Below are 27,352 nucleotides of genomic sequence, written 5' to 3'. Positions count from 1 at the left end.
TATCAAAGGCCGTAATATGTGTTGCTCTGTCTGATGAGCAGTTGATCTAGGATCAATCCCCGTCAGTAGGCCTATTGGGCTATTTCTCATTCCAGCCAGTGCTCCACGACTGGTATATCAAAGGCCGTGGTATGTACTATCCTGTCTATGAGAAAAGTGCATATTAAACATTCCTTGCTACTAATGGAAAAAAGTAGCAGGTTTCCTCTCTGATACTATATGTGAACATTACCAAATGTTTGACATCCAGTTAACTAGGCAATGATTAATAAATCAATGTGCTGTAGTGCTTTAGTTAAATGCAACAAGCTATAACTTAAATAATCGTGCAATAAACACCTTTTGTAATTTTACCCTAGAAATTATCATTTATATTTTTGATCTGCTAATGGCTGATGAAATATGAAAATACCGTTATATATCTGTCTGTTGTACGGGGCTTGAGTGCTCACTTGCGTTGCAGAATCGAACCACCTCATTGGATCCATTCAATTGATTGGGATCAAAAGCCTTGGTATGTGCTTTTCTGTGTGGAAAAGTGCATATAAAAGATCCCTTGCTGCATTATGTAAAATGTAGCGGGTTTCCTCTTATGACTACGAGTCAGAATTACCAAATGTTTGACACCCAATAGCCAATGATTAATTAATTAATCAATGTGCTCTAGTGGTGTCATTAAACAAAACAAACTCTGTTGCAAAAGTGTTTTATTTTCCATATCAGGGCACATCTCTCATCTTCTTCAAGAGGTTTTATTTGAACAACTCGATGATGGATTACCACCCGAGAGATATGATGTGAGTACAAGTTTGATTGATTCAGAGAACATTTTGTTACAGGTGTGGACCCTAGTTACAACCCACGTAATTCTACAAACCTGTAACACACATTTCGATACGGTTATAACTGACAAGCTAAAGTCTGTGATGTTTAAACATGGATATGCTGTCTTAAAACTAACTAAAGCATTAATTCTTAGATGAACGTGCGGTTTTAGAATCATGGAAAATGCAGTTTGGGGTATTGCAAAAATTTGAATGACAAGAACCACTTCAGGTGTACATACTATTCTAAATAATAAAATGTAAATACTTGTAAGTTAAATTATCAAAAAACCAGCTTTAGTAGTGAAAAACATGTCATAAAGTTTTAAAAACTAGGGTCTGTTACTTTAAGTCTATTGTGGTAATTTGCTATGCAAGTTTTAGAGATCGCTTCACAATTCCAAAACATTAAACACAGTTTTTAACTGATTAGCAACTGTTGCAACAGTTTCCATTGATTACTGACCAAACACCAAATTGAATCGTGGAAATAACAACATCCATCTGAATTGAATAGCAATGTTCATTTATCATTATTTTAATTCTAGCCATTTTCTTACGTTATTTACACGTGGTTGCCATGATAACAAAACTGTGAAGAGAAAAGTCCAAATATTTACCAGATAAGAATATCCTGTGGATAATTTACCGTAACCCAATAACTGTTCCAGTCTTTGTTTTATAATTTACCGTAACCCAATAACTGTTCCAGTCTTTGTTTTATAATTCACCGTAACCCAATAACTGTTCCAGTCTTTGTTTTATTATTCACCGTAACCCAATAACTGTTCCAGTCTTTGTTTTATTATTTACAGTAACCCAATAACTGTTCCAGTCTTTGTTTTATTATTTACCGTAACCCAATAACTGTTCCAGTCTTTGTTTTATAATTCACCGTAACCCAATAACTGTTCCAGTCTTTGTTTTATTATTGACCGTAACCCAATAACTGTTCCAGTCTTTGTTTTATAATTCACCGTAACCCAATAACTGTTCCAGTCTTTGTTTTATTATTTACAGTAACCCAATAACTGTTCCAGTCTTTGTTTTATTATTTACCGTAACCCAATAACTGTTCCAGTCTTTGTTTTATAATTCACCGTAACCCAATAACTGTTCCAGTCTTTGTTTTATTATTGACCGTAACCCAATAACTGTTCCAGTCTTTGTTTTATAATTCACCGTAACCCAATAACTGTTCCAGTCTTTGTTTTATTATTTACCGTAACCCAATAACTGTTCCAGTCTTTGTTTTATAATTTACCGTAACCCAATAACTGTTCCAGTCTTTGTTTTATAATTTACCGTAACCCAATAACTGTTCCAGTCTTTGTTTTATTATTTACCGTAACCCAATAACTGTTCCAGTCTTTGTTTTATAATTTACCGTAACCCAATAACTGTTCCAGTCTTTGTTTTATAATTCACCGTAACCCAATAACTGTTCCAGTCTTTGTTTTATTATTTACCGTAACCCAATAACTGTTCCAGTCTTTGTTTTATTATTTACCGTAACCCAATAACTGTTCCAGTCTTTGTTTTATTATTTACCGTAACCCAATAACTGTTCCAGTCTTTGTTTTATTATTTACTGTAACCCAATAACTGTTCCAGTCTTTGTTTTATAATTCACCGTAACCCAATAACTGTTCCAGTCTTTGTTTTATAATTTACCGTAACCCAATAACTGTTCCAGTCTTTGTTTTATTATTTTAATAAAAGGGGGCGGGATTTAACTTAGTCAGTTGAGTGCTCACTTGAGGTGCTTGCATCGCAGGATCGAACCACCTCGGTGGATCCTTTCAACTGATTGTTTTTTTTCTCATTCCAACCAGTGCACCACAACTGGTCAAAGGCTGTGGTATGTGCTTTCCTGTTTGTGGAAAAGTGCACATAAAAGATCCCTTTCTGCATTAGGAAAAATGTAGCGGGTTTTATCTGATGACTACGTGTCATAAGTATCAAATGTTTTTCATTCAATATCCGATGATTAATAAATCAATGTGCTCCAGTGGTGTCGTTAAACAAAACAAATTTTAAAACAAACTTTATCCTCTGATGACTACGTGTCATAATTACCAAATGTTTGACATTCAATATCCGATGATTAATTAATCAACATGTTTTTGTGGTGTCATTAAACAAAACAGAATTTAACTTTTTAACTTTTTTATAGAAAGCTCATTTTGGTTCTCAACTTTTGAAGACCCTGGATCGTTTATTTGTATTTGTTTGTCCAACATCATTGTTATCCATTGGAGATCATCTTTGATCAAAGGGAGATAACTCTTCATGAACTGATTTTCAAGTGGTACTCTCTTATATTCCATTTCAGGTTGACGTGCGTCTACCTGGCATGTAAAGTAGAAGAATTCTATGTCCCAATTGGTCAGTTTGTCGGCAACTTGAAGAGCAACAGAGAGAAGTTTGCCGACGTGATTCTCGGATTTGAACTTCTGTTGATGCAGAAACTGCACTACCATTTGACAATACACAATCCGTTTCGACCAATGGAAGGGCTGCTTATTGATTTAAAGGTGAGAATCTTTGTGTTGTTACAAAGCTGTACAGCGATAACAGAAATAAATAGAGAATACTACACGGGTTGTTTTAGAATGTATCAAATGAACCAGTGTGAGTTGAATACGGATTTAACCTTTAGACTACTGGATTAATTTTTGACAAAAACCATGTTGAGTGGGTACAAGTTTGTAATTTTCACTCACATATATTCACTTAAATGTTTTATAAATACATGAAATAAAAGTTCATATATGAATTGGTAAGTATTATTTTCGTGGGCTTTTGTAATTTTTATGACATTTTAGATCAGTTAATTAAAATTAGGCAAGAAATAGAAAAAGTCGCGTTTACTTATGGGCATTTGTGGCCAGCTGTTCAGTATTTGTCTATTATTCCCAATAACAGTGGGTTTTTTACCTGATGTTTTTTTAAAACAAACTACGATTCATATCCTAATATTTGATCATTTTTGTTGTCGGTAAAATGATCAAATTTATTATCAAATTAGCTGTCGCAATCAGCTATCGATCCCTGAAAATGACCGCGACATGCCGCCATTGTTGTCAAGCGAAAATACTTGCTGAAGACCATGTTTTGAACTCAAAATTCCACGGTATTTTCAGTTGAAAAAACATAAACAAAAGACACCATCCTGCATTATACATCCGTTTCCGGTGAGTGCCGTGTGCAAAATGGAGGGAAATATGAATTACGGAATGCACTGTATACAGCATACAGTATGTCAACTGCCGTGACATTGGGCGAGATATCTCGCCTGCAGTAGTCAACGAGTTGTAAGATAAATGATATCTAACGGACATGAATTTAATATTCAGTTTCTTACATACTCTCAAACACAAGGTTGTAAAGATATTTAAACGTTATTTCCAGCAGAAACATATTTGCGTAGCTTGCATTTACAGTTAACTTAACAGTGAATTGTGATCATGCTCATTTCATTGGATGGTATGGCTGTGGTGACCAGGTCATCACCTTGGAGCAGCCACTCCTATGTCTTTAAATCGATATCACACATGTATATGTTAAATATTAATGTATGTAATACCATAAATAACAAATGATGTTTTCACCAATGGTTGTCTAAGAAACTGAACTATGTTTCTGTCACTTTGTGGGCGATTAATGCTTGAAAGCTGACATGAAATGATTTTGTCCATGTTTTTATCTACTCACATTTATTTTTGTGATTCTATTCATTTTAGGTTCAAGCACACTCTCCAGGACATGCACAATTCAGCTGTGTATATTTGTTTATAATCAACCGTATACGGGTATTTATCCTGCAACCTCTGTTTCTATAGACAGATTATGATGACTGATTAAAGCAAAGTCATAAACGTATACTAGCAGATTATCACTTTTGACCTCGCTCATATGACGTCATACGCATAGCTACATTACAAAATCGCTCATTTGACCTCTAGGTCATTGTACAATGTGGAAGAAATAACAGAAATAACAGTTTTTCCCCTTAATTTTTATGGTCTGCAGGATAAAAATAATAACTGGTTAATGATGTCGGATATCTGCTTTATCCTGTTCAGGCCGAATGAGAAATTCCCATTTCCCATTCTTACCTTCACAGGATAAAGCAGATATCCGACGTCATTAACTAGTTTCCAACACCATATAACAGTAAATAAAATGTGTTGAGTGCGTCGTTAAATAAACCATTTCCTTCATTAACTAGTTATTCGCTATTTAATCCATTGCATGTATTTTCAGACTCGCTGTCGGTCGATCGGAGATCCGGAGAGACTGAGAAAGAGTGCGGAGGATTTCGTTGACCGGTCGTTCGTGTGTGACGTGCTTCTCATATACGCTCCTTCGCAGGTACGTGTCATTCACACTAGCGTTTTACATCACATTCACACTAGCGTTTTACATCACATTCACACTAGCGCTTTACATCACATTCACACTAGCGCTTTACATCACATTCACACTAGCGCTTTACATCACATTCACACTAGCGCTTTACATCACATTCACACTAGCGCTTTACATCACATTCACACTAGCGCTTTACATCACATTCACACTAGCGTTTTACATCACATTCACACTAGCGTTTTACATCACATTCACACTAGCGCTTTACATCACATTCACACTAGCGTTTTACATCACATTCACACATTATTATTTCCACGCATGAATTTGAGAGAAGGGGCAGGACGTAGCCCAGTGGTACAGCGCTCGCTTGATGCACGGTCGGTGTGAGATCGATCCCGTCGGTAGCCCATTGGGCTATTTCTCGTTCCAGCCAGTGCACCATGACCACGACTGGTATATCTAAGGCCGTGATATGTTCTATCCTGTCTGTGGGATGATGCATATAAAAGATCCCTTGCTGCTAATCGAAATGAGTAGCCCATGAAGTGGTGACAGTGGGTTTCCTCTCTCAATATCAGTATGGTCCGTAACCATATGTCTGACGTCATATAACTGTAAATAAAAATGTGTTGAGTGTGTCATTAAATAAAACATTTCTAGTCTAGATATAATCTGAGAGAGGAAATTGTTTTTGGATACCATCTGAATCATATAAATGATTTAATTTAGATATTTTGGGATTTCATTTTATAATCTTCCACTTTGGATCCAAAATGTGCGATCATCCATGGAAGCATTGAGATAGACATCTATGGATATAACTATGCAAAACACCGAATCATTTTATTTTAGGCTGATTCGGAGGGACGGGGCGTAGCCCTGTGGTAAAGTGTTCACCTGATGTGTGGTCAGTTTTAGGATCGATCACCATCAGTCGGCCTATTGGACTATTTCTCATTCCAGATATTCATTCATCTTTCTGATCTATCACCCTCTGCCTATCATTCTCATTATCTTAATAAAAAAAACTTTCCACTGGTATATCAAAGGCTGTGGTATGTGCTATCCTGACTGTGGGATTGTGCATTTAAAAGATCTCTTGCTACTAATGGAAAAATGTAGAGGGTTTCCTCTCTAAGACTATGTGTCAAAATTACCAAATGTGTGACATCCATTCAGTGTGCTCTAGTGTTGTCGTTAAACAGAACAAACTTTAAACTTTATTTTCTAGGATTAATTTTTTTGTAAATTGTTTATTCTCAGAGATGGCCAACCATTACGAATTTGGCGGAATGATTACAAATTTATAGATTATGCTATTACGATTGTCTTGTTCGAAATTCTGCGTATTTGGTGTCGGATTGTATTTTGGAATGCACAAATGTTGTTAACACTGGAGAAATGGAAATTTTTCCCTGCCTTGTTCTTTAAACTTATGGATTCTGAATAGCAAGCATAGCAAGCATGGTGATGTAGAATAAACCAGTCTAGCAATCGGTCTTCCGAACAGCCCCGATGTTTGCAGATTGGGTACGGCCTTGAACTTGACGTTACCAAAATGTCAATGCAGAAAACAACGCATTAAAAACGCACTCCTGAGCCATCACTGATAACATTCCTATTTTGGGGGGGGGGGGGATTCCTATGTTTGAAGGCCTGGATTCCTATAACATTCCAACTAGGGTTGGCATCTCTGTAGTCTGATACTCGGCTCAGTCTTTCTACTAAGATTTAGCACTCTCCATGGATTGATTGCTTTTGAAACAAGTGTCAAAAAAAAACCCATCTAGAAAAGGACGAGTCTCATTCATTTCAACTTATTTTCGTGCTTATATCCAATTAAGATTCAAGCATGCTGTCCTGGGCACACACCTCAGCTATCTGGGCTGTCTGTCCAGGACAGTCGGTTAGTTGTTAATTGTTAGTGGCTAGTGAGAGAGAAGAGGGTGTAGTGGCCTTACACCTACCCATTGAGCCCTTAAGAACTCGCTCTGGGTTGGAGCCGGTACCGGGCTGTGAACCCTGTACCTACCAGCCTGTAGTCCGATGGCTTAACCACTGCGCCACCGAAGCAGGTTGATGAGTGCCAGAAATATTTTCTGGTTCAATTAGTCATGTTTTTACTATAATTTCACTGCAGCATTTACGGTTTTCACATGATGTCATCACACATAATTGTGATATTAGTATGTTTTATCATAAATAACAAATGGTGTTCTCACCAACGGGTGTGTAAGAAAACAATATTATATTCAATCTACATGATTTTTCCATACTATTATCTCTGCTGATTAACTATGAGTAGGTATGACAAAGTTTGACGTCACTTTGCGCTGCATATCTGCCACCAGCTTAAATGACTCACTTTTCAACACACATATTACAGCTTCCCAATGAAATACAGTGATATTAAATAGATGTACATACACAGTGTTTTATCGTCTTTGCAACAGATATAATTATTTAATTTGTAATTCAGTTAAAACTACACCAATAACGATTTTGAAGAGAGCTCTGTCAATGACGTCGTGTAACAAGTATGACGTCGCGGCCATTTTTACAGCTGATAGGGTCACATGATAATTTTGTCTTAACGCAGTGTCTAACGTCAATGGCTTCTTTTAGAAGTGTTTTGAGGGATTTAAGACGTGGCTCATTATAGAGAAAGGTCGATTTTGTCACTGATAACGAAATCTGATATTTTAAATGTACTTTGAAAAACACTGAACTTCAAATGGATTTTGAATATATTTCTATACTTCAGCACATCGAGTTCACATATTCAGTTGTTAAATTGAACCTATTTCTATGTTTTCTTTGAAGTTTCAAGTCATTTCACCCTAGCGCATTTGAGCACAAGGCATCCTAACTGGGGTTGTCTCAGCAGTCACGGTGGCAGCCATTTTATCAATCCCATAATGCATCGCTTCAAGGTGGCACTGCCTAGTGTGTTACATGTGTTTTAGTTTTTAAAAACAAATATTAGGGCCTAAGTTGCTGAAATTGCGTTTTGTTATAACTGACCATGTGTCAAATATCGGTGGTGAATCTAGCCTAAATACATTATGGCTAGCGAGCTCTCACCCACAATTACATTGTTTTGGTTGTTTGTTGCATGGAAATTGTCTTCCTTTTTTTAAAGCTGCAATCTCGCCTCACATTAATTAGCATAACTTCATAGAAACACACCTACAGTTTTTATAAAGAACTGTGTGTGACAGTAACACAATTTTAATAGTTAAATAATTTTTGTTTAGATATTTTAGGTAATATTCTGATCAGCACACAGTACCCTCCCCCACATGCTATATTGTTCTTTTTTAATGTATTTTCCAGGGAAACATGACCCGACCCCCACCCCCACCCCAACACACACACACAAACCTTTGCTAGCCACGGTCTAGACCTCTACACAATTTCCTGCACAGGCGCCTGTTTTACAAAATATTTTGTTTCAATGCTTTAAATTAATTTTATATGTACATTAAATTGTATTATAAATATGCTAAATTGCAAATTTTTCTGTAATAACAGCAAAAATAATTTATCCTAAAAACATCGACCTAGTAACTGTAACACTAGTATTTGTATAAACATTTTTATGTTGGTCTTGCATGTCGATTTTTCAAGATAGGTAGGGCCTAGATGTCCAACATGTTAGAATGAAGACATTGTTGTACACATGATTGTAAGCATAACTGGCAGGCAAATCAAAATAAATAAACATAAATAAAACAAAAACAAATATCCCAATCCACCACCACCCCCAAACCACCCCAGTAACAACACCAACCCCACCCCAAAATAAAATACAAAATACCCCTCCCCCTTGGCAAACACACACACACACGCCCCCCCCCAAAAAATAAAAAAAAAAAAAAAAAAAAACCCCTCCAAAAAACAAACAAACAAGCATATAACCCAGACAAACACACACATTTTCTATCTATATTTACAGTGGCATGCAATAATCACATTTGTATTATTATTATTATTATCAAAACCTCCCCCACCAAACCACCACCCCCAAAAAAGAAGACACGTCACCCACTACCAACAACATTTATTTTTCCTCGAAATATTTTCACTATCATTAATCACATTTGTATTATTATCATTTAAAAAAAAAAGAAATTCAGCCTTTTATATTTTTTTTCCAAATGTATTTTTTGTTACTCAGCTTAAATCAAGAACTCCCCCACCAAAAAAACCCAACCCACCACCACCACCCCCAAAAGACCTGTCACCCCCTCCCCCACCACCAACTTTATTTTTCTTCAAAATATTTTCACTATCATTAAATAGACTGTTTTACCCTATTGTATTACAATGGACTAGTCCCTGCCACTAGCTTTCGTCATGTGCTCATTCAATCGCCCATGTGCACTGCCTTTATTTTTTATGTAACATTGTTTCACTATTTATGCATAATAGAAGTTGGAAATGAATAGGGTATGTTGCATTGTCCTGATAGGCTAACTAAATATATTAAGTTATGAAAACAACAATGTCGCTTTGTATTGCTTATTTTCCGATTTTACATTTATAACGATGGTTACATTGTAACATTATAATGGTATATGTTACCATTTTCCAGTGGCTTCAAGAACACTATTACATATTCCAGAATAATATTTGGCGAGTTTCAGATTGATTTTAAAGTGAAATATACACATGGTGATTAGTAGTTGAGTTGAACCGGCAAGTTTAGAAAAGCGATTCAAATTTGGCAGACATATTTCACAACATGCCAAACTTCAAAGGGCTATAACTTTCTAACCACTAAATATTTTTCTGTCCAGTTTTCATTAATTTACATTTTTTGGTACATATTTTTGCTTGAAATAAAAAAGTTTGACCACATTTTTTTTTTTTTTTTTTTTCCGTTGTTCTACCTACTATGAGTACATGCAACAAACCTCAACTTGGAAAAACCCCATGAGGGGAGTGATTAATTGCTCCCTTAACTTAGATTATGGGGAGTCATTTAAGATATTGCTATGCTGATACCATGTAAGTTGACGTGCTAAGGGGAGCTGAAAATCACTCTCCTTGAACTAGCCTCAGAGGGGTGATGGAGAGCAAGAGTGATAGCTCACGTTAAATAAAATTTAAAAATAGACATTCATCTTGTTTTCATTTTTGTTTCAGATTGCATTAGCGGCCATATTGTCGAGTGCTGCAAAAGAAGGAATTAGTTTAGACAGGTAGGTCAATGTTTAACTAATTTTTATGAACATAAAGGAAATGACGTTTTTAATAGGGGTGGGAAATAGCCCAATGGTAAATCACTTGCTTGATGTGTGAGGTCGGTTTGGGATCAATCCCAGTTGGTGGACCCATTGGGCTATTTCTTGTTCCAGCCAGTGCACCACGACTGGTATATCAAAGGCCGTGGTATGTGGTATCCTGTCTGTGGGATGGTGCATATGAAAGATCCCTTGCTACTAATGGAAAAATGTATCGGGTTTCTTCTCTAAGATTATATGTCAAAATTACTAATTGTTTGACATCCAATAGCCGATGATTAATAATCATTGTTGCTCTAGTGGTGTTGTTAAACAAAACAAAGAAAGAAACTTGTGTTTTAGCCCTAGAATGTCAATATAGGTAAACATGATTATAAACAAAATTACATTAATCCCTGTCGGTGACCCATTGGGCTATTTCTCGTTCCAGCCAGTGCGCCACAACTGGTATATCAAAGGTTGTGGTATGTGCTATCCTGTGGAATGGTGCATATAAAAGATCCCTTTGTACTAATGGAAAAAATGTACCAGGTTTCCTCTAAGACTATTTGTCAGAATTACCAAATGTTTGACATCCAATAGCCAATGATTAATAAATCAATGTGCTCTAGTGGTGTCGTTAAACAAAACAAACTTTACTTTACTTTCAACAATTACAATTCAACGCCCCATTGGGCACTAATAACTGGGGGATAATAATATTAGCATCAAGAGTGAATATCATGATCCTTTCAAGTGAAATATCGGGTTGTAGACTACTGAACTAGTAGAAATTCTCGTGGAATATTTGCTATTTCTGCACCCCTGAATGGAAGGAAAGAAATGTATTATATAACGATGCACTCAGCACATTTTTTAAATACGGTTATGTGGCATCAGACATGGTTAAGGACCACACAGATAGAGAGGAAACCTGCTGTAGCCACTTTATGGGCTACTCTTTTCAATTAGCAGCAAGGGATCTTTTATATGCACCATCCCACAGACAGGGTAGTACATATCACGGCCTTTGTTACACCAGTTGTGGTGCACTGGCTGGAATGAGAAATAGCCCAATGGGCCCACCGACGAGGATCAATCCTGAGTGAGTGCTTTACCCACTGGGCTACGTCCCGCCCTGCACCACTGGTTTTAAGTACAGTCCTCAGTAAATGGATATTCTGTCAAAACTGAATATTTTAAATATCAGGACAGAATCAGGGGTGGGAATTCTCCTCGGATCAGCTATTTTAATCGTCCTTTCCTCGAAAATGTGTCAGATGGCACAGATTTTAACCTAGGATTTCAAAAAATTTGGAACCCCTCTAGATTTCCTCTTTTTTACAGTTCACCATTTTCCACCCCTGCAGAATAGAACTTGTCTAAATTGAATACCCCTTAAAGTAGTACTAAACCAAATAACTTCTGGTTGGGTCAAAGTTCAAGGTACCTCCATCTATTGATAGAGAAGTGAACACCACAAGTCCTGTGATTGGTGATCAATGTGAGTATGTTGGTTGTCATCTCGGCAAAAAATGTGTGCAATTTTATTTTATCTAGTATGGCTGTGTCAAGTAGCCTTGTGTTTGAAACATGTATGAGGTACAATGTACCTGTAAAAAAAAGTACTCGAATTTTGTGCATAACTAGGGTAGTCATAGACACTACCTGTTATCTCAGAAATGAGCAGCTTGACCCAGTAGTATTTATATCTGTAGTGTTTATGTTGATTGATACGCTGCAGGTAGGAGGTTTAACCACATATGTTACTATTGTCGTCTGTGGGATTTGATTTGGTAGTATACACCCTTAACACTGGACTTTTTATTTTGTCCAGTTAAGAGGGGTTTCAATGTGTATATTTTTATCTTCAGTGTGTGTTTTAAATTTTATTAATTTTTCAGCTACATATCGCAGACACTGATGTCCGGTGGTACAGAAGATGATGTGAAGAGAACAATGTATCAGCTTAACAGTAAGAAACACTTTTCTCATCATACCTACTCTTCAGCTTTTTTCCCATCCCAACCACTACTCTGTGACTGGTACATCAATGGTCAATGAACCTGTACCAGGTATGTGTGCAGTGGTGGTCGAAAAACCTCTCCCCATCCACTCAAACACATTTTTTTATATTTTCAATACATTTTCCACAGGAGCATATCTCAATTCCCTTTAAAATTTGCTTGCCATAGTCTTAAACTCACCCCCCTCCTCCCCCGCTAAAATTCCTGTACACATGCTGTTTTAGGAAAGTTCCTCCTCTGCCTCTTAACCAATTCGTGGATGGGACGTAACCCAGTGGTAAAGCGCTCACCTGATCTAGGATCGATCCCCGTCAGCGAGTCCATTGGGATAGTTCTCGTTCCAGCCAGAGCACCATGACTGGTACATTATAAACTAATGGGCAGGACATAGTACAGTGGTTATAGCACTCGCCTGATGTGCAGTCAGTCTAACCATTGATCGCCATCGTTGGGCCTATTGGGCTATTTCTCGTTCCAGCCAGAGCACCATGACTGGTATATCAAAGGATGTGGTATGTGTTAGTCTGCCTGTGGGATGGTGCATACATGTATGTGAAAATGTGACTAAATGTGAAAATGTGACTAAATGTGAAAATGACCAAATAAATCAATCAATGTGCTCTAGTGCTCTAATATTCCTTTAATCGATTCATTATCATTCATTGACTAATTCATTCACTCATTCACTTTCATTCATTCATTCACTCACTCATTCACTTTCATTCATTCATTCATTCATTCATTCACTTTCATTCATTCATTCATTCACTCATTCACTTTCATTCATTCACTTTCATTCGTTCACTTTCATTCATTCATTCGTTCGTTCATTCATTCATTCACTTTCATTCATTCATTCATACTTTGATCTATTCATTGACTTTCACTCATTCATTCAAGTATTCTTATTCAATCACCAATTTCTCTTCAGTTTTGATTCAGATGATGGAGATTCAGCAAATGTAACCATCAATTCATCTATTCATTCTTTTTTTCTTTCTTTTTTTAGTCGATTCAGATAGTGAAAAATCAGCAAATGTAGCCATCAATTTATTCATTCATTGATTCATTCATTGATGATTTTCCTATAGTTTTATTCAGATGGTGAAGAATCAGCAAATACATACATGTAGTCATCAGTTCGTTCGTTCCGTTCGTTCATTCATTCATTCATTCACTCATTCATTCATTCACTCATTCACTGACTTTTTTCTCCTCTTTTCCTCAGAGTTGATTCAGATGGTGAAAAATCAGCAGATGCAGCCGAAGGAAGTGACTCAGCAGATTCAGAAAAAACTTGAGAAATGTCGCAATCAGGAAAACAACCCTGACAGCGAAGTGTGAGTTACCATGACAACTAGATCTTAACCTAACTCAAAATACACATACACACACATACACACACACACACACACAGAGAGAGACACACACACCAGACACACACACACTCACTGACACACACACGCACACACACATACACACACACACACACACAGAGACACACAGACACACACACAGACACGTGCACACACATACACATGCACACACATACACACACACACGTACACACACACAGAGACACAGACACACATACACAGACACAGACACACAGAGAGACACATACACATACACAGACATAGACACACACAGACACACACATTGGCTTTTAAGTTTTACTGTTTCGAGGTTTTCTTGTACATTTTTATATTTCTCATTTCAATCTGTGTGGGATTAACATTTTCAGATATTATATTTAAGCAGAATTGATGCAAATTTAGGTGGGAATCCAAGGGGTGTTCCCTCTCCCCACCCCACCCCACCCCCCCCACCCCCCCATCATCCTCATTTTTGTCAAATACTGTAAATCAGAAAATGTTGGCGAGCATAAAATATTCGCGAATTTAGCGAAGCCATACAAAATGCTAACATTTCATGACGCTAAATATAAACTAAAGTCAGATTAAAACAAAAATCAAACAAGTCTTAAAACGTATACATATTTAATAACGATTTGAATTAATCAATTGTGAACAATTCAATTGAATTTCAGAACCAAGGCAAATAAAAAGTCGTCACATATCCTATGTGCACTACCGTTCGTGGCACAATAATTAAAACTATTGTCACATCCGGTGCAGTGTCGCAGCAAAGAAAAACGAAATGTCAGTATTATGAATACAGTCTTATAGTTTCAGTGTTTGTAACTTTTAGCAATAAAGACACATAATTGTGGTTAAAAATAAATTGTTTTCTTTATTTGACAAAGTGAGAAAAGTACCAGAGCATTGATTACTAGTACGTCTCAGTGGAAAAATGGCTTACGACCCCTGTACGCACAATAGACTACTCCAAAAACACGTTTTCATTGGACTGATTATGTGTGGTTGTTTCGTCGGCGATTAACTGGACAAACAGGCTATAGATTAGGCAATAAATACAGACAACAATACTAATTATTTTAGACGTATAACACTGTAATGTTTTTATTAAAATTAATTTGGAGACAAGGAGCGTCACTTGGATGTTTGAGGCTACATTTCAAACCGGAAATAGTGCGCATTGCATAACATCAAAAATTAGTCCGTCTAAAAAAAAAAAAAAAAAACGGCCTACGTTTTTTTAAATGTTTGATATGCCGACCTCGCTAATGTTTTATGTCGCTAATATGTCACTGATACGGATTTCACTAAATTTTAAGGTCGCTAATATTTTCTGATTTACATTAACTAATTTTGTATTTATATGAAGTGAGGATTTAGTTAGTTTTATCCATGCCACTGAATTGTATAACATTAATATTATGGGCCCTTCTCTCATTGAAGGAAGGAAGGAAATGTTTTATTTAACGACGCACTCAACACATTTTATTTACGGTTATATGGTGTCGGAAATATGTTTACGGACCACACAGATATTGAGAGAGGAAACCCGCTGTCGCCACTTCATGGGCTACTCTTTCCAATTAGTAGCAAATGATCTTTTATATGCACCATCCCACAGACAGGACAGTACATACCACAGCCTTTGTTACACCAGTTGTGGAGCATTGGCTGAAATGAGAAATAGCCCAAGGGGCCCACTGACGGGGATCGATCCTAGATTGATCATACATCAGGCGATCACTGTACCACTGGGCTACGTCCTGCCCCCGCCCCACCCCCCCTTCCCCCATAGAAAAATCCTTGATCCATGTCTGAATTTAAATAAACATATTTTGCAACAAAACAAGATTAAACAGACTATGCAGTGTTTGTTTTTCCTTTCGCCCTATATCACGACTCACAGACAATCTGGTTCTGCCACCAAAAGTGAATGGCCTTTCCCCAAAACAAAACCCTGGCTACGTCAATGTGGCACCGGTCTCGGTGGTATCGTGGTTAAGCCATCGGAAATAAGACTGGTAGGTACTGGGTTCACAGCCTGGTACCGGCTCCCATCCAGAGCGAGTTTTAACGACTTGATGAGTAGGTGTAAGACCACTACACCCTCTTCTCTCTCATTAACAACTAACAACTAACCCACTGTCCTGGACAGACAGCCCAGATAGCTGAGGTGTGTGCCCAGTACAGCGTGCTTGAACCTTGAATTTTCTTTGCATCTATACACTTTAAGACAATCTGATTGGTCCAGAGGTGTTTACTTTTTTGCATTCATATCTTGATGAAACAAACAAATTTATGACACACCTACACCTCCACCCCCCACCCCCCACAGCCTGACTTGCACTACCTTTATGCAACTAGCCAGATTATTCAGGCAACCTTATTTAAATATTTTGAAGAAAACACACATGAAAGATACAAAAGCAATAAAGTTGTCACATAGATACGACATAATATATTGAAATGAATGAAGTTTGATTTTGTTTAACGACACCACTAGAGTACATTGATTTATTAATCATCAGCTATTGGATGTCAAATATTTGATAATTTTGACACAGTCTCAGAGAGAAAACACTACATTTTCCCATTAGTAGCAAGGAATCTTTTATATGCACTATCCCACAGACAGGGTAGTACATACCACGGCTTTTGATATACCAGTCGTGGAGAAATAACCTAATGGGCCCATCGACGGGGATCGATCTCAGACCGACCGCACATCAAGTGAATGCTTTACCACTGGGCTACGTCTTGCCCCTGAAATGAATGAATGAATGAATCAATCAATTAGTCAGTCAGTCAGTCAGTCAGTCAGTCAGTCAGTCAGTCAGTCAGTCAGTCAGTCAGTCAGTCAGTCAGTCAGTCAGTCAGTCAGTCAGTCAGTCAGTCAGTCAGTCAGTCAGTCAGTCAGTCAGTCAGTCAGTCAGTCAGTCAGTCAGTCAGTCAGTCAGTCAGTCAGTCAGTCAGTCAGTCAGTCAGTCAGTCAGTCAGTCAGTCAGTCAGTCAGTCAGTCAGTCAGTCAGTCAATCAGTCAGAGCCTGTACATCAAACTGTTTCAGTTTCTCTTTTGTGTATTTTAATCAAATCAATTAATCATGGTTGACTTCCCAGAAAATAAAACTGTGTTTTATCTTATTACAGGTACAAAAGAAAGATGGAAGCCATGTTGGATGATGATGATGAAATTCAAGCCAGTAAACGAGCTAAATACATAGAGGTGAGACAAGCAAACAAGATAGTTTTATAAAGGTGCTATAATTTATTGTGTCCACAATGACAAGACCAAAGAGGAACATACACTCAATGTATCTTTCAAGTGACTTCAGTTTCAATTTGTGTGATTCTGCCTTGAGTATGGCAGCTGCTGTGTGAATCTGCCTTTAAATGAAAGAAAATAAATTAGGGGAGATAACTGTAAACATTATGTAATTAACTGTTTAGTTTGGACCGGCCTCGGTGGTTAAGCTATCAGACTACAGGCTGGTAAGTACACTACTACAGGGTTCGACACCAACCCAGAGCGAGTTCTTAAGGGCTCAGTGGGTAGGTGTAAGACCACTACGCCCTCTTCTCTCTCACTAACCACTAACCAACTAACAACTAACCCACTGTCTATGACAGACTGCCCAGATAGCTGAGGTGCGTGCCCAGGACAGCATGCTTGAACCTTAATTGAATATAAGGATGAAAATAATTTGAAATGAAAATGAAATAGTTTGTGAAGAATAAGGCCCAAAACACACTGAAGCTGGATCTGGCTCTGACGAGTCTGGCAGTGTAAAACTTACATGTATAGTGCATGTTCTATATCGTCTGCTGCCAGATCTGTACTTTGCACCAGTACAGACGGGTTATGCGTGTGTTGTATGTGTCTATGTGTGTGTGACTGAGTGTGTGTGTCTGTGTGTATATGTGTGTGTGTCAGGTGTGTGTGTGTGTGTGCGTGTGCGTGTGCATGTGTGCATGTGTATGTGTGTTATAAGTATGTATTTCACAAACTAGAATTTAATTCCAAAACATAGAATATATTTTCTACTATTCTGGTTAGTTCATCAAGATTAATCTCATGTGCATGCACTCGAGGTTAATCTTGATGAACTACTATACTGGTATTCAATGTTTTTACATACTTGTTTTTGTTTGTGTGCGTGTGCGCATGTGTATGTGTTATAATAATGTATTTCAGGAATTAGAATTTAAATCCCAAACATAGGATGTATTATTTCACTATATTCAATGTATTACATACTTGTTTTTGTTTGTGTGCGTGTGCGCATGTGTATGTGTTATAATAATGTATTTCAGGAACTAGAATTTAAATCCCAAACATAGGATGTATTATTTCACTATATTCAATGTATTACATACCTGTTTTTGTTTATTGAAGGACCGGAGAAAGGAGGAACAGGATCTGGTTTCCTAACACCTGATGATGTATAGATAGGAAACCAGTCTACTTTCTACACAAGCAGAGATGTATTAGTATTTCTTGAAACACTGCCACATTTGGAGACACATGTAATATACTCTTCAAAAAAAGTAGGGGAACTCTAATAAGAATTTACAATTGCCAAAATTGTAAGGTATATTAGCTGTGGGGAATGGTTATATGATAATAGTGAATTAATTGTGTAAACATTACAACCGGTAGTTCAGTATTACAGTAGGTTTTATGACCACCAAAGATCTTGAAGGACGATTGAAAGTTGATGTTTTTTTATCAGTAAATCGCAAACTCAAGCAATAAAAATGACTAAAAACAAAACAATAACAACTGTATGATCAAAAAAATGAAAAAAGATTGACAGAAATAATGTTCCACAGTGATTAATGGACCTTCCTGGAAATTGTCCAAATTGAGAATGACACCCTACGCACGTGTACGGAGCAACTGCTTGATGCATGTATAAACTATGAAATGTGTTTTGGTGTGTTGATAAACAGACCTGAACGTTCTTTACTAGGATGTCTGTGGTCAAAATGTAAGTTCGGTCTAATAGTTGATATTAACATTAATATTTCAGGTTCCCCTACTTTACTAGGATGTCTGTGGTTAAAACGTAAGTTCGGTCTAATAGATGATATTAACATTAATATTTCAGGTTCCCCTACTTTACTAGGATGTCTGTGGTTAAAACGTAAGTTCGGTCTAATAGATGATATTAACATTAATATTTCAGGTTCCCCTACTTTACTAGGATGTCTGTGGTTAAAACGTAAGTTCGGTCTAATAGTTGATATTAACATTAATGTTCAGGTTCCCCTACTTTACTAGGATGTCTGTGGTCAAAACATGTGTTCGGTCTAATAGTTGATATTAACATTAATATTTCAGGTTCCCCTAACTTTTTTTGAAGAGTATAATATGACAAATATGTTTGTCATGTCTGTATTAAATCAATGTTAAGGTTTCTTGTAAGAATAAAAAATGTTTACATACTTAAAAATCCAAACGAAACAAGAAAAGAAAAAGTGTTTATAATGTGTAAAGAATAATATATGTGAAGGGTAAAATTAAACCAATGTGTGAGACCAAACCAGCCTACAGAGGATTTTAAAAATACTGCTCAAACAAAAAAAAGAACAGGGTTATTAATTGTGAATTATATTATGTTTAAAAGGAAAAACTATTCAGGGTGTGTCAGACCATCAAAATGGCTACCCAACTATTGCGTGACCTGACTCAACCTGTCATTGCATTATTGTATACTGTTCTCGGCTTGTACATAATAAAATAAAATGTTCCATTGTTTTAGAGTTGAGTTATTACTGGTGTACCCAAGGACTGTGGTATGTGCTGTCCTGACCGAGACAAAGTTGATAATGAACTAGCATATTTTAAAATGGTTAATATTGAAAATACATGTAGAGGTCGAAGTAAATTACATTTTCTCTCCCAAAATTGTGCACTGTATATCATTTCCAATTTTTATCAAACATCGGGTGCCTATTTCTTAATGTCCCAAATTGAAAAGTTGAATTGCCACAAGGACCTTGGTCGCAGATACATTGAGCCCAAAACCTACACAACAGGCCCATGGGATGAAGAAAATAGGGGGCATACGAGAGAAAATTTAATTTGTTTGGCTTACCATACACTAAAGGCAGGACGTATCCCAGTGGTAAAGCGTTTGCTTGATGCACGGTCGGTCTAGGATCGATCCCCGTCGGTGGACCCATTTGGCTATTTCTCGTTCCAGCCAGTGCTTCACAACTGGTGTAACAAAGGCCGTGGCATGTACTATCCTCTATATGGGATGGTGCATATAAAAGATCACTTGCTGCAAATCGAAAAGGGTAGTCCATGAAGTGGCGACAGCAGGTTTCCTCTCTCAATATCTGCGTGGCCCTTAACCATATGTCTGATGCAATATAACCATAAATAAAATGTGTTGAGTGCATCGTTAAATAAAACATTTCCTTCCTTTCTTCTTTTTACCATATATAAAGAAAGATAAAAATATTGCATGTAGTTCCCCAACCGGCCCTTCCAGTTCCTGCTGGCTTAAAATGACACAATGTACATCTGATACATGATGTAATCTGGAAAAAACGTATTGCTGTTTATTAACTGCCGTTTTAAAAAGTGTAGGACTCTTCTTCTTTTTTTAAACAATTCTCAACCTGTGCACCACAACTGGTCAAATGCCGTGGTATGTGCTGTCCTGAGTGGGAAAGTGCATATAAAAGATCCCTTGATGTATTAGGAAAAATGTATGGCAAGTTCCCTCTGATGACTACGTGTCAAAATTACCAAATGTTTGGCATCCAATAGCCGATGATTAATTAATCAATGTGCTCTTGTGGTGTCGTTAAACAAAACAAACTTTACTTTAAAACAAATATTATTTATGTATTTAAATTGGATCAAAAATTCATGATGGACAGAACTAATTCGAATGCTATAATTATGTATTAAAGTTAAATTGGTTGACATGGTTTTTGCGACCACCCAAATCCGACCTTTCGCTGTCAAATATAAAAACTGTTCACTCATTTATTAAAAATGGTATGACAGACACGCTGTTTATTATTCTATATATACAATAGAAAAGAATAGAATAGATGTTTAACGACACCCCAGCACGAAAAATACATCGGCAGTTGGGTGTCAAACTATGTCTATATGTAATACATACCACGAAATCCCCCCCCCCACCCCCCCCCCCCCCACCCCAACCCCGAGCATTACGTAGTTGCTAAACGGCCCCCAACTGAGAATATGCGCCAATGATCACTACTCGGTAGACGCATTCAACAACAACAAGAAGAAAAAATATATATAGTTTCGACCGAAGACTTGCCACCACCCCCGATTAAAATTACCCCCCCCCCCCCCCCCCCCCCCCCCCCTAAAAAAAAAAAAAAAAAAACCCCACGTAACAACAACAAACAACAACAAAACCCAACCACTCGAACAAAAAAACCCCAACTGTTATCAAACATTTCGCCTTTCAAACATTTGTGTTTTGTGTTTTGTTTGGTTGGGATTTTCAGTTTCTTGCCTTAAACAAACAAACAAACAAACAAACAAAAATTCTAAAATTTTAGCCATTAAATTTAATAATTCATTAGAAAAATCAAACCCCGTTCAAAAAATCCTGGTAGCATTGTGATAACTGGACGCCACAGCAAAGATCTTATTTTATTATCATGTACCTCAAACAAAAGGAAATTGTTCTACAGATAAGTGCCTCTTACAGCGTCACTTATGTGTATACTTTTGTATTTGTTTATAGGCCTAATATAATCTGTGTGATTTGTAAACCTGTACTATTGATCGATAGTGACGTGAACGTGTTAAGTTTGACCTAGATTCCATTAACTGGGTCAAGCAATATCGATCAATGGGGGACTTCTTCACGCCAAGAACAAAGAATCAATTAATATCTCCCAAGGACTGTATCTATTAATAATGTGTAAGTGATGGACGAGTGCTTGAGAAAAGGCGGAAGGATACATACCACCTGCGTTTGTTCGGTCCGACGTTAATTTAAAGTGACAGAACCTGGGTTTTTTTTTTTTTGGTGTAGGGTGTGTGTTGTTTTTTGTTTTGTTTTTTTTAAACAAGATGGCATAGGCCTTCTTTTCACTATTAGAGCCATTAATGATTACTAAAATCAGACATTATCTAGATTATATTGTTTAGATTATCAAGTTCCATACATCCGAAGTGTCTCTGGTCATTCTAGTGTTTTTAATATCATAACATACATTTTTCATATTTTCAAAAACAAACATATCTCTGAGAAGCAACGCATGGGCAGACCCAAGAAGACCTGTCCCTCCCCCTAAAAACTTAAAGTGCCCCTTTTTGAACAATTTATTAACAATTTTCATTGAGGTGCCCTTTTCAGGTAGTTTCTCCATGTGCTTTTTTGCTCTTGGTCCCCTCCCTAAAATATTTCCTGGGTCCGCCCCTGCAACGGTTATGGAGACGAACTCTAGTCTCCTTTTTTAAATGATTTTTTTTTTCTGTTTCATATCGTCACAGATTCTTGTTTCGCTCAAATTTTAATTTTATCCAAATACATGTATGTGTTAAAGGTTCGAAGATTAGTCACGACCAGAAACATATTGAATATACAGACACTGATATTCTAAACAATAAAATGTATTTAATATGTAAGTTTAATCGTAGAAATATTTTATTAGTCGGAAACATCTTACAATGCAGCAAACGCGGGAATATCCCTTTAACAGAAGCATCTTACAATGCAGCAAACTCGGGAATGTCCCTTTAACAGAAGCATCTTACAATTCAGCAAACTCGGGAATGCCCCTTTAACAGAAGCATCTTACAATGGAGCAAACTCGGGAATGCCCCTTTAACAGAAACATCTTACAATTCAGCAAACTCGGGAATGTCCCTTTAACAGAAACATCTTACAATGCAGCAAACTCGGCAATGTCCCTTTACAGAAACATCTTACAATGCAGCAAACTCGGGAATGTCCCTTTAACAGAAGCATCTTACAATGCAGAAAACTCGGGAATGTCCCTTTAACAGAAACATCTTACAATGCAGACATCTTACAATGCAGCAAACTCGGGAATGTCCCTTTAACAGAAGCATCTTACAATGCAGCAAACTCGGGAATGTCCCTTTAATAATCAACAGAGCTGTTCTTGAGTCTTTCTTTTCCCAACACTAGTTCAGATTTACTCACTGATATTCTAATGTAAACATGCACTTGGTTTGACAATCCGCCGTGCATGCATACACTGGGTTTACAAGTTATGTATCCGGCGACTTAAAGTTTCCCAGCAACACTAGATTGCAACCCGACAGTTTGTTTAGTGTGACTGAGTAGACACCTTTGGAAATGTCAATATATTATCATAATTTATTTTACGGCGTACAATTAAGCGCTGTATAGTATAGTTTATATGCTCTAAACCTTGCAGCTCATAGGCATAAAATATACAATGATACATAAACAGAAATGTATACATGAGAGGAAGGAAGGAAATGTTTTATTTAACGACGCACTCAGCACATTTAATTTTATTTACGGTTATATGGCGTCAGCCAAATGGTTAAGGACCACACAGATATTGACTGAGGAAACCCGCTGTCGCCACTTTATGGGCAACTCTTTTCGATTAGCAGGGGATCTTTTATATGCTCCATTCCACAGACAGTGTAGTACATACCACGACCTTTGATATGCCAGTCGTGATGGCACTGACTGGAACGAGAAATAGCCCACTGACGGGGATCGATCCCAGACCGACCGCGCATTGAGCAAGCGCTTTACCACTGGGTTATATATGTAGATATATACATATACATGAGAGATCGTGTATTTGGAGGATGGATATTCTAATGTGTTGAGAACGTAAATATCGTGTATCATGAATAGTCCAGTACAATAACGCCTTTATGACATGGCTATAAAAGTTAAAAGTTGGCTTTTGTTTATCGACAACACTAGAGCAGATTGATTGATTAATCATCGGCTATTGGATGTCAGATATTTGGGAATTTTTTTTAACTCGTGGTCTTAGAGAACATTCGCTACATTTTCCATTAGCAGAAAGTGATCTTTGATATACCAGTCGTAGAACACTGAGGTTACAGACTGGTAGGTACAGGGTTCGCAGCCCGGTACCGGCTCCAACCCAGAGCGAGTTCTTAAGGGCTCAATAGGTAGGTGTAAGGCCTCTACACCCTCTTCTATCTCACTAACCAACTAACAACCAACCCACTGTCCTGGACAGACAACCCAGATAGCTGAGGTGGGTGCCCAGGACAGCGTGCTTGAACCTTAATTGGATTATAAGCAGGAAAATAATTTGTAATGAAATGAACATAAGTTGCATTGTACAAACGACTAAAGTTGCATGTCAACGAATCTTTAATAATCCAATTTCAACAACAGAAACGGAAAGAAAAACATTAGATGGTTTCCAAATAAAATGGACAAATGTTTTGGAACGTGACAAGTCTACTAAAAAAAAAATGGAGGAAATAAACTCCGTACTTATAGAACTTTTAAACATGGTTTTACGACTGGATTTCATGTTACTACGCCTATGCCTAAGTCATGTCGACGTGCGTTATCAACCGTGGTGCAGGGGTGTAACATTCTCTTTGAGAATGGCCAATACAGCACAAATTGAAGTTTAGAGTAAAATTCGGTGTCCGTAAAATTCTGTGATATCTGTATTTGTATTTTTGCACAGTTCTTTACACTGTTTTTGTTTAAACCTTGAATTTTTATATTGATGTTGATCATCACTTTATTTATTTGCATTACCATAGTTTGACACCCAATAGCCGATGTATTTTTCGTGCTGGGGTGTCGTTAAACATTCATTCATTCATTCATTCATTCATTCATACGTGCGTTATCAAAGTTTCGTTGTGTTACCGCGCCTTTAAGGATAGAAACGGGCAGATATGGAAATTTGGAGATTCACAAAAGAACCTGTTTTAACTGCCTTAATTATGTAGAATCTGAAGAACATGTTCCTACTCACTGTCCTCTTTATGATGACATTAGAGTAGATGTTTTTAAAAAGGCAGTAGCTGCTGTAGTAAACTTTAATAACCTTTCAGATAAAGAAAAATTGTCATTACTTTTAAGCCACCCGGATATTGTTAAAATTACCGTCTTATTTTTAATTTCTTACGTCGTCAAAGATATTTTATACATATAGACATAGACATATTTGAGGGTTTTTAGTTTTACTTCTTGTAAATACATGTAGGCCTACAATACTTTAAAAATATTTTTGATAGTCTTTTAATAGTTTTAAAGTTTCTCTAACTCCATAGCAGTGGCTTGTGTACTTTTACTGCTGTATTGTTGTAGTATTACTGTTGAACTCTTGTTTTTATTTTAATCTGTACACAAGGTGAGACGTAAATAAAGAATATGTATTTCTGTTTGTCTGTCAGTCTGCCAAAGTTGGAGTTGCAACGTGAATATTTACGGAGTAAAAACTGCTGCAGCTTTGATTGGTAATATGTGACATTGATTATTTGTGTAAATTATATTATCCATTGCCATTACATAAATTAAATTTTTTATGCATTATACACGAGATATTCGGAAACCAGTGCAGAGTACCCCCAAAAATGGAACTGCAATATTTACCAAAAATTAGGGTTAATTGCTAATAAAAAAAAACCTTCATGAAAATCTCTTAAATGATGTGTGATAATGATAGCCAGATTACTTGAATGAATGAATGAATGAATGAACGAATTAATCAAATGATTTAAGGTGCTTACATCCAAGTAAGGTTCAACACGCTTGTTGTGGGTAACTTAGCAACAAATTAAATGTGAAGTGCCACACTCTTTTTTGTTAGTGGTGTACTACCTGAGCGTGTTGATACGCAACTTACATCAGTTTTATTAGTTAACATCATCGACAATGGAAATTGATTTGGTACACATAAACACATATAATATTTATTAGCCTAACCGACGGTAATGAATGAGTGAATGAATGAATGTTTTAACGACACCACAGCACGGAAAATACATCTGTTATTGTATTGAGTCTCAAGGTAAGGAAGGAAATATTGATTTTGTGACATCTTAGCACGTTTTAAACTTCGGCTATAGTATTTAGTATTTAAGGTTGGTGTCTAACATATGGTTATTTCTACAGTTGGTAGACAAAACGAGAGGAAACCCGCTGTCGCCACACAAGCTAAAATGTCAAATTGTAGGACTACAGTGTAGAGAAGAATGAATGAGTGAATGAATTAATGAGTGAATGAATGAAAAAGTTAATTAGTTTGTTTTGTTTAACGACACCACTGGAGCACATTGATTTATTAAACCTCGTCTATTGGATGTCAAACATTTGATAATTCTGACATAAAGTATTAGAGAAGAAACCCGCAACATTTGTCCATTAGCAGCAAGGGATCTTTTATATGCACCATCCCACAGACAGGATAGCACATACCACGGCCTTTGTTATACCAGTCGTGGTGCACTGGCTGGAACGAGAAATAGCCCAATGAGGCCACTGACAGGGATCGATCCCAAATCGACCGTGCAACAAACGAGCACTTTACCACTGAACTACGTCCCACCCCTTTCCATGAAAGAGTCTGTAACCAACTTTGACTACTGCGTTACTGTACCGCATCATTATCTGTGTGGCGATGTTATACGAATGATGTTATACCACTTGCAGCTGACAACATCCAGAAACAAAATATAAATATTTATTTTTATACAAGGGAAATGTATCGTTTACAACCATTTCCAAAAACTGAAGAATCGTATCTTCATGTCCTACGTCTACCAAATCGGAATAAATTAATGCCCGTTAGTTTAGTGGAAACTGTTTTAATGAAATTTAGCTGTTTAAAATCGTAGTCTAAATTGTTGATATTATTATTAATTACAGTTGTAGATATCGTCACATTGGAAAACAATGTTTTACCATTACACGCATCCTCTTCTTTTAGTCACGATATGCAGTATTAAAACTTTGCAGTTCGATAGAAGACTTAAAGGTACAGACCCTACCTTTAGTCCGTGAACCTGGACACTAAGTTTAGTTAATATACAAACCTGCAACACATTTGGATACGGTTACAACAGTCTGAAACAAGAGTGTGTAACGTTGAAACGGTGAAATCGTCTTAAAAACAAACTAGAACTCGATTCCATAACTGTTTTTTGCTCAGATGCACGTACGTTTAAAAAAAAAAAAAAAATGAAACATGCATTCTGTGATATTGAAAACACCAGAATGACAAAAAAACACCCACTTCCAATGTACAGAAATGGATAATCTAAACAATAAAATGTTAGGAACGACTGACTTCAGTTATCAAAAACAGCTATAATAGTAAAACATATGCCTACAGTGTTTAAAAACTAGGGTATGTCGCTTTAATGTATTGTCTTCGTTTTTGACATAGGAAGGAATAATTCCAGCATAACGCTAGCTATGTCCCGATAATGCAAGTTCTACAAGTTAATATAACAGAATGAATGAATATTTAACGACACCCCAGCACGAAAAATA

At 36.9% G+C, this 27,352-nt stretch overlaps 1 protein-coding gene across 3 annotated transcripts in view; it reads left to right on the top strand.

The window, feature by feature from the left end:
• Positions 1–18,488, top strand: part of LOC121373701 (cyclin-H-like) — a 31,382-nt gene extending 12,894 nt beyond the window's left edge. For all 3 annotated transcript variants that reach the window (XM_041500434.1, XM_041500435.1, XM_041500432.1), the window contains exons 4-11: positions 724–797; positions 3,160–3,361; positions 5,094–5,201; positions 10,356–10,411; positions 12,337–12,407; positions 13,688–13,799; positions 16,986–17,061; positions 18,232–18,488. In XM_041500434.1, the coding sequence (XP_041356368.1) occupies positions 724–797; positions 3,160–3,361; positions 5,094–5,201; positions 10,356–10,411; positions 12,337–12,407; positions 13,688–13,799; positions 16,986–17,061; positions 18,232–18,267 (735 nt within the window). In that variant the 3' untranslated portion in view covers positions 18,268–18,488. The remainder of the gene's footprint in view (positions 1–723; positions 798–3,159; positions 3,362–5,093; positions 5,202–10,355; positions 10,412–12,336; positions 12,408–13,687; positions 13,800–16,985; positions 17,062–18,231) is intronic.
• Positions 18,489–27,352: the final 8,864 nt, after the last annotated feature.

Source organism: Gigantopelta aegis, chromosome 5 (genome assembly GCF_016097555.1).
Source record: "Gigantopelta aegis isolate Gae_Host chromosome 5, Gae_host_genome, whole genome shotgun sequence".
NCBI classification, from domain to species: domain Eukaryota; kingdom Metazoa; phylum Mollusca; class Gastropoda; order Neomphalida; family Peltospiridae; genus Gigantopelta; species Gigantopelta aegis.
The sequence above is the reverse complement of the archived record's forward strand: the minus strand, read 5'-3'. Positions and strand labels throughout refer to the sequence as shown.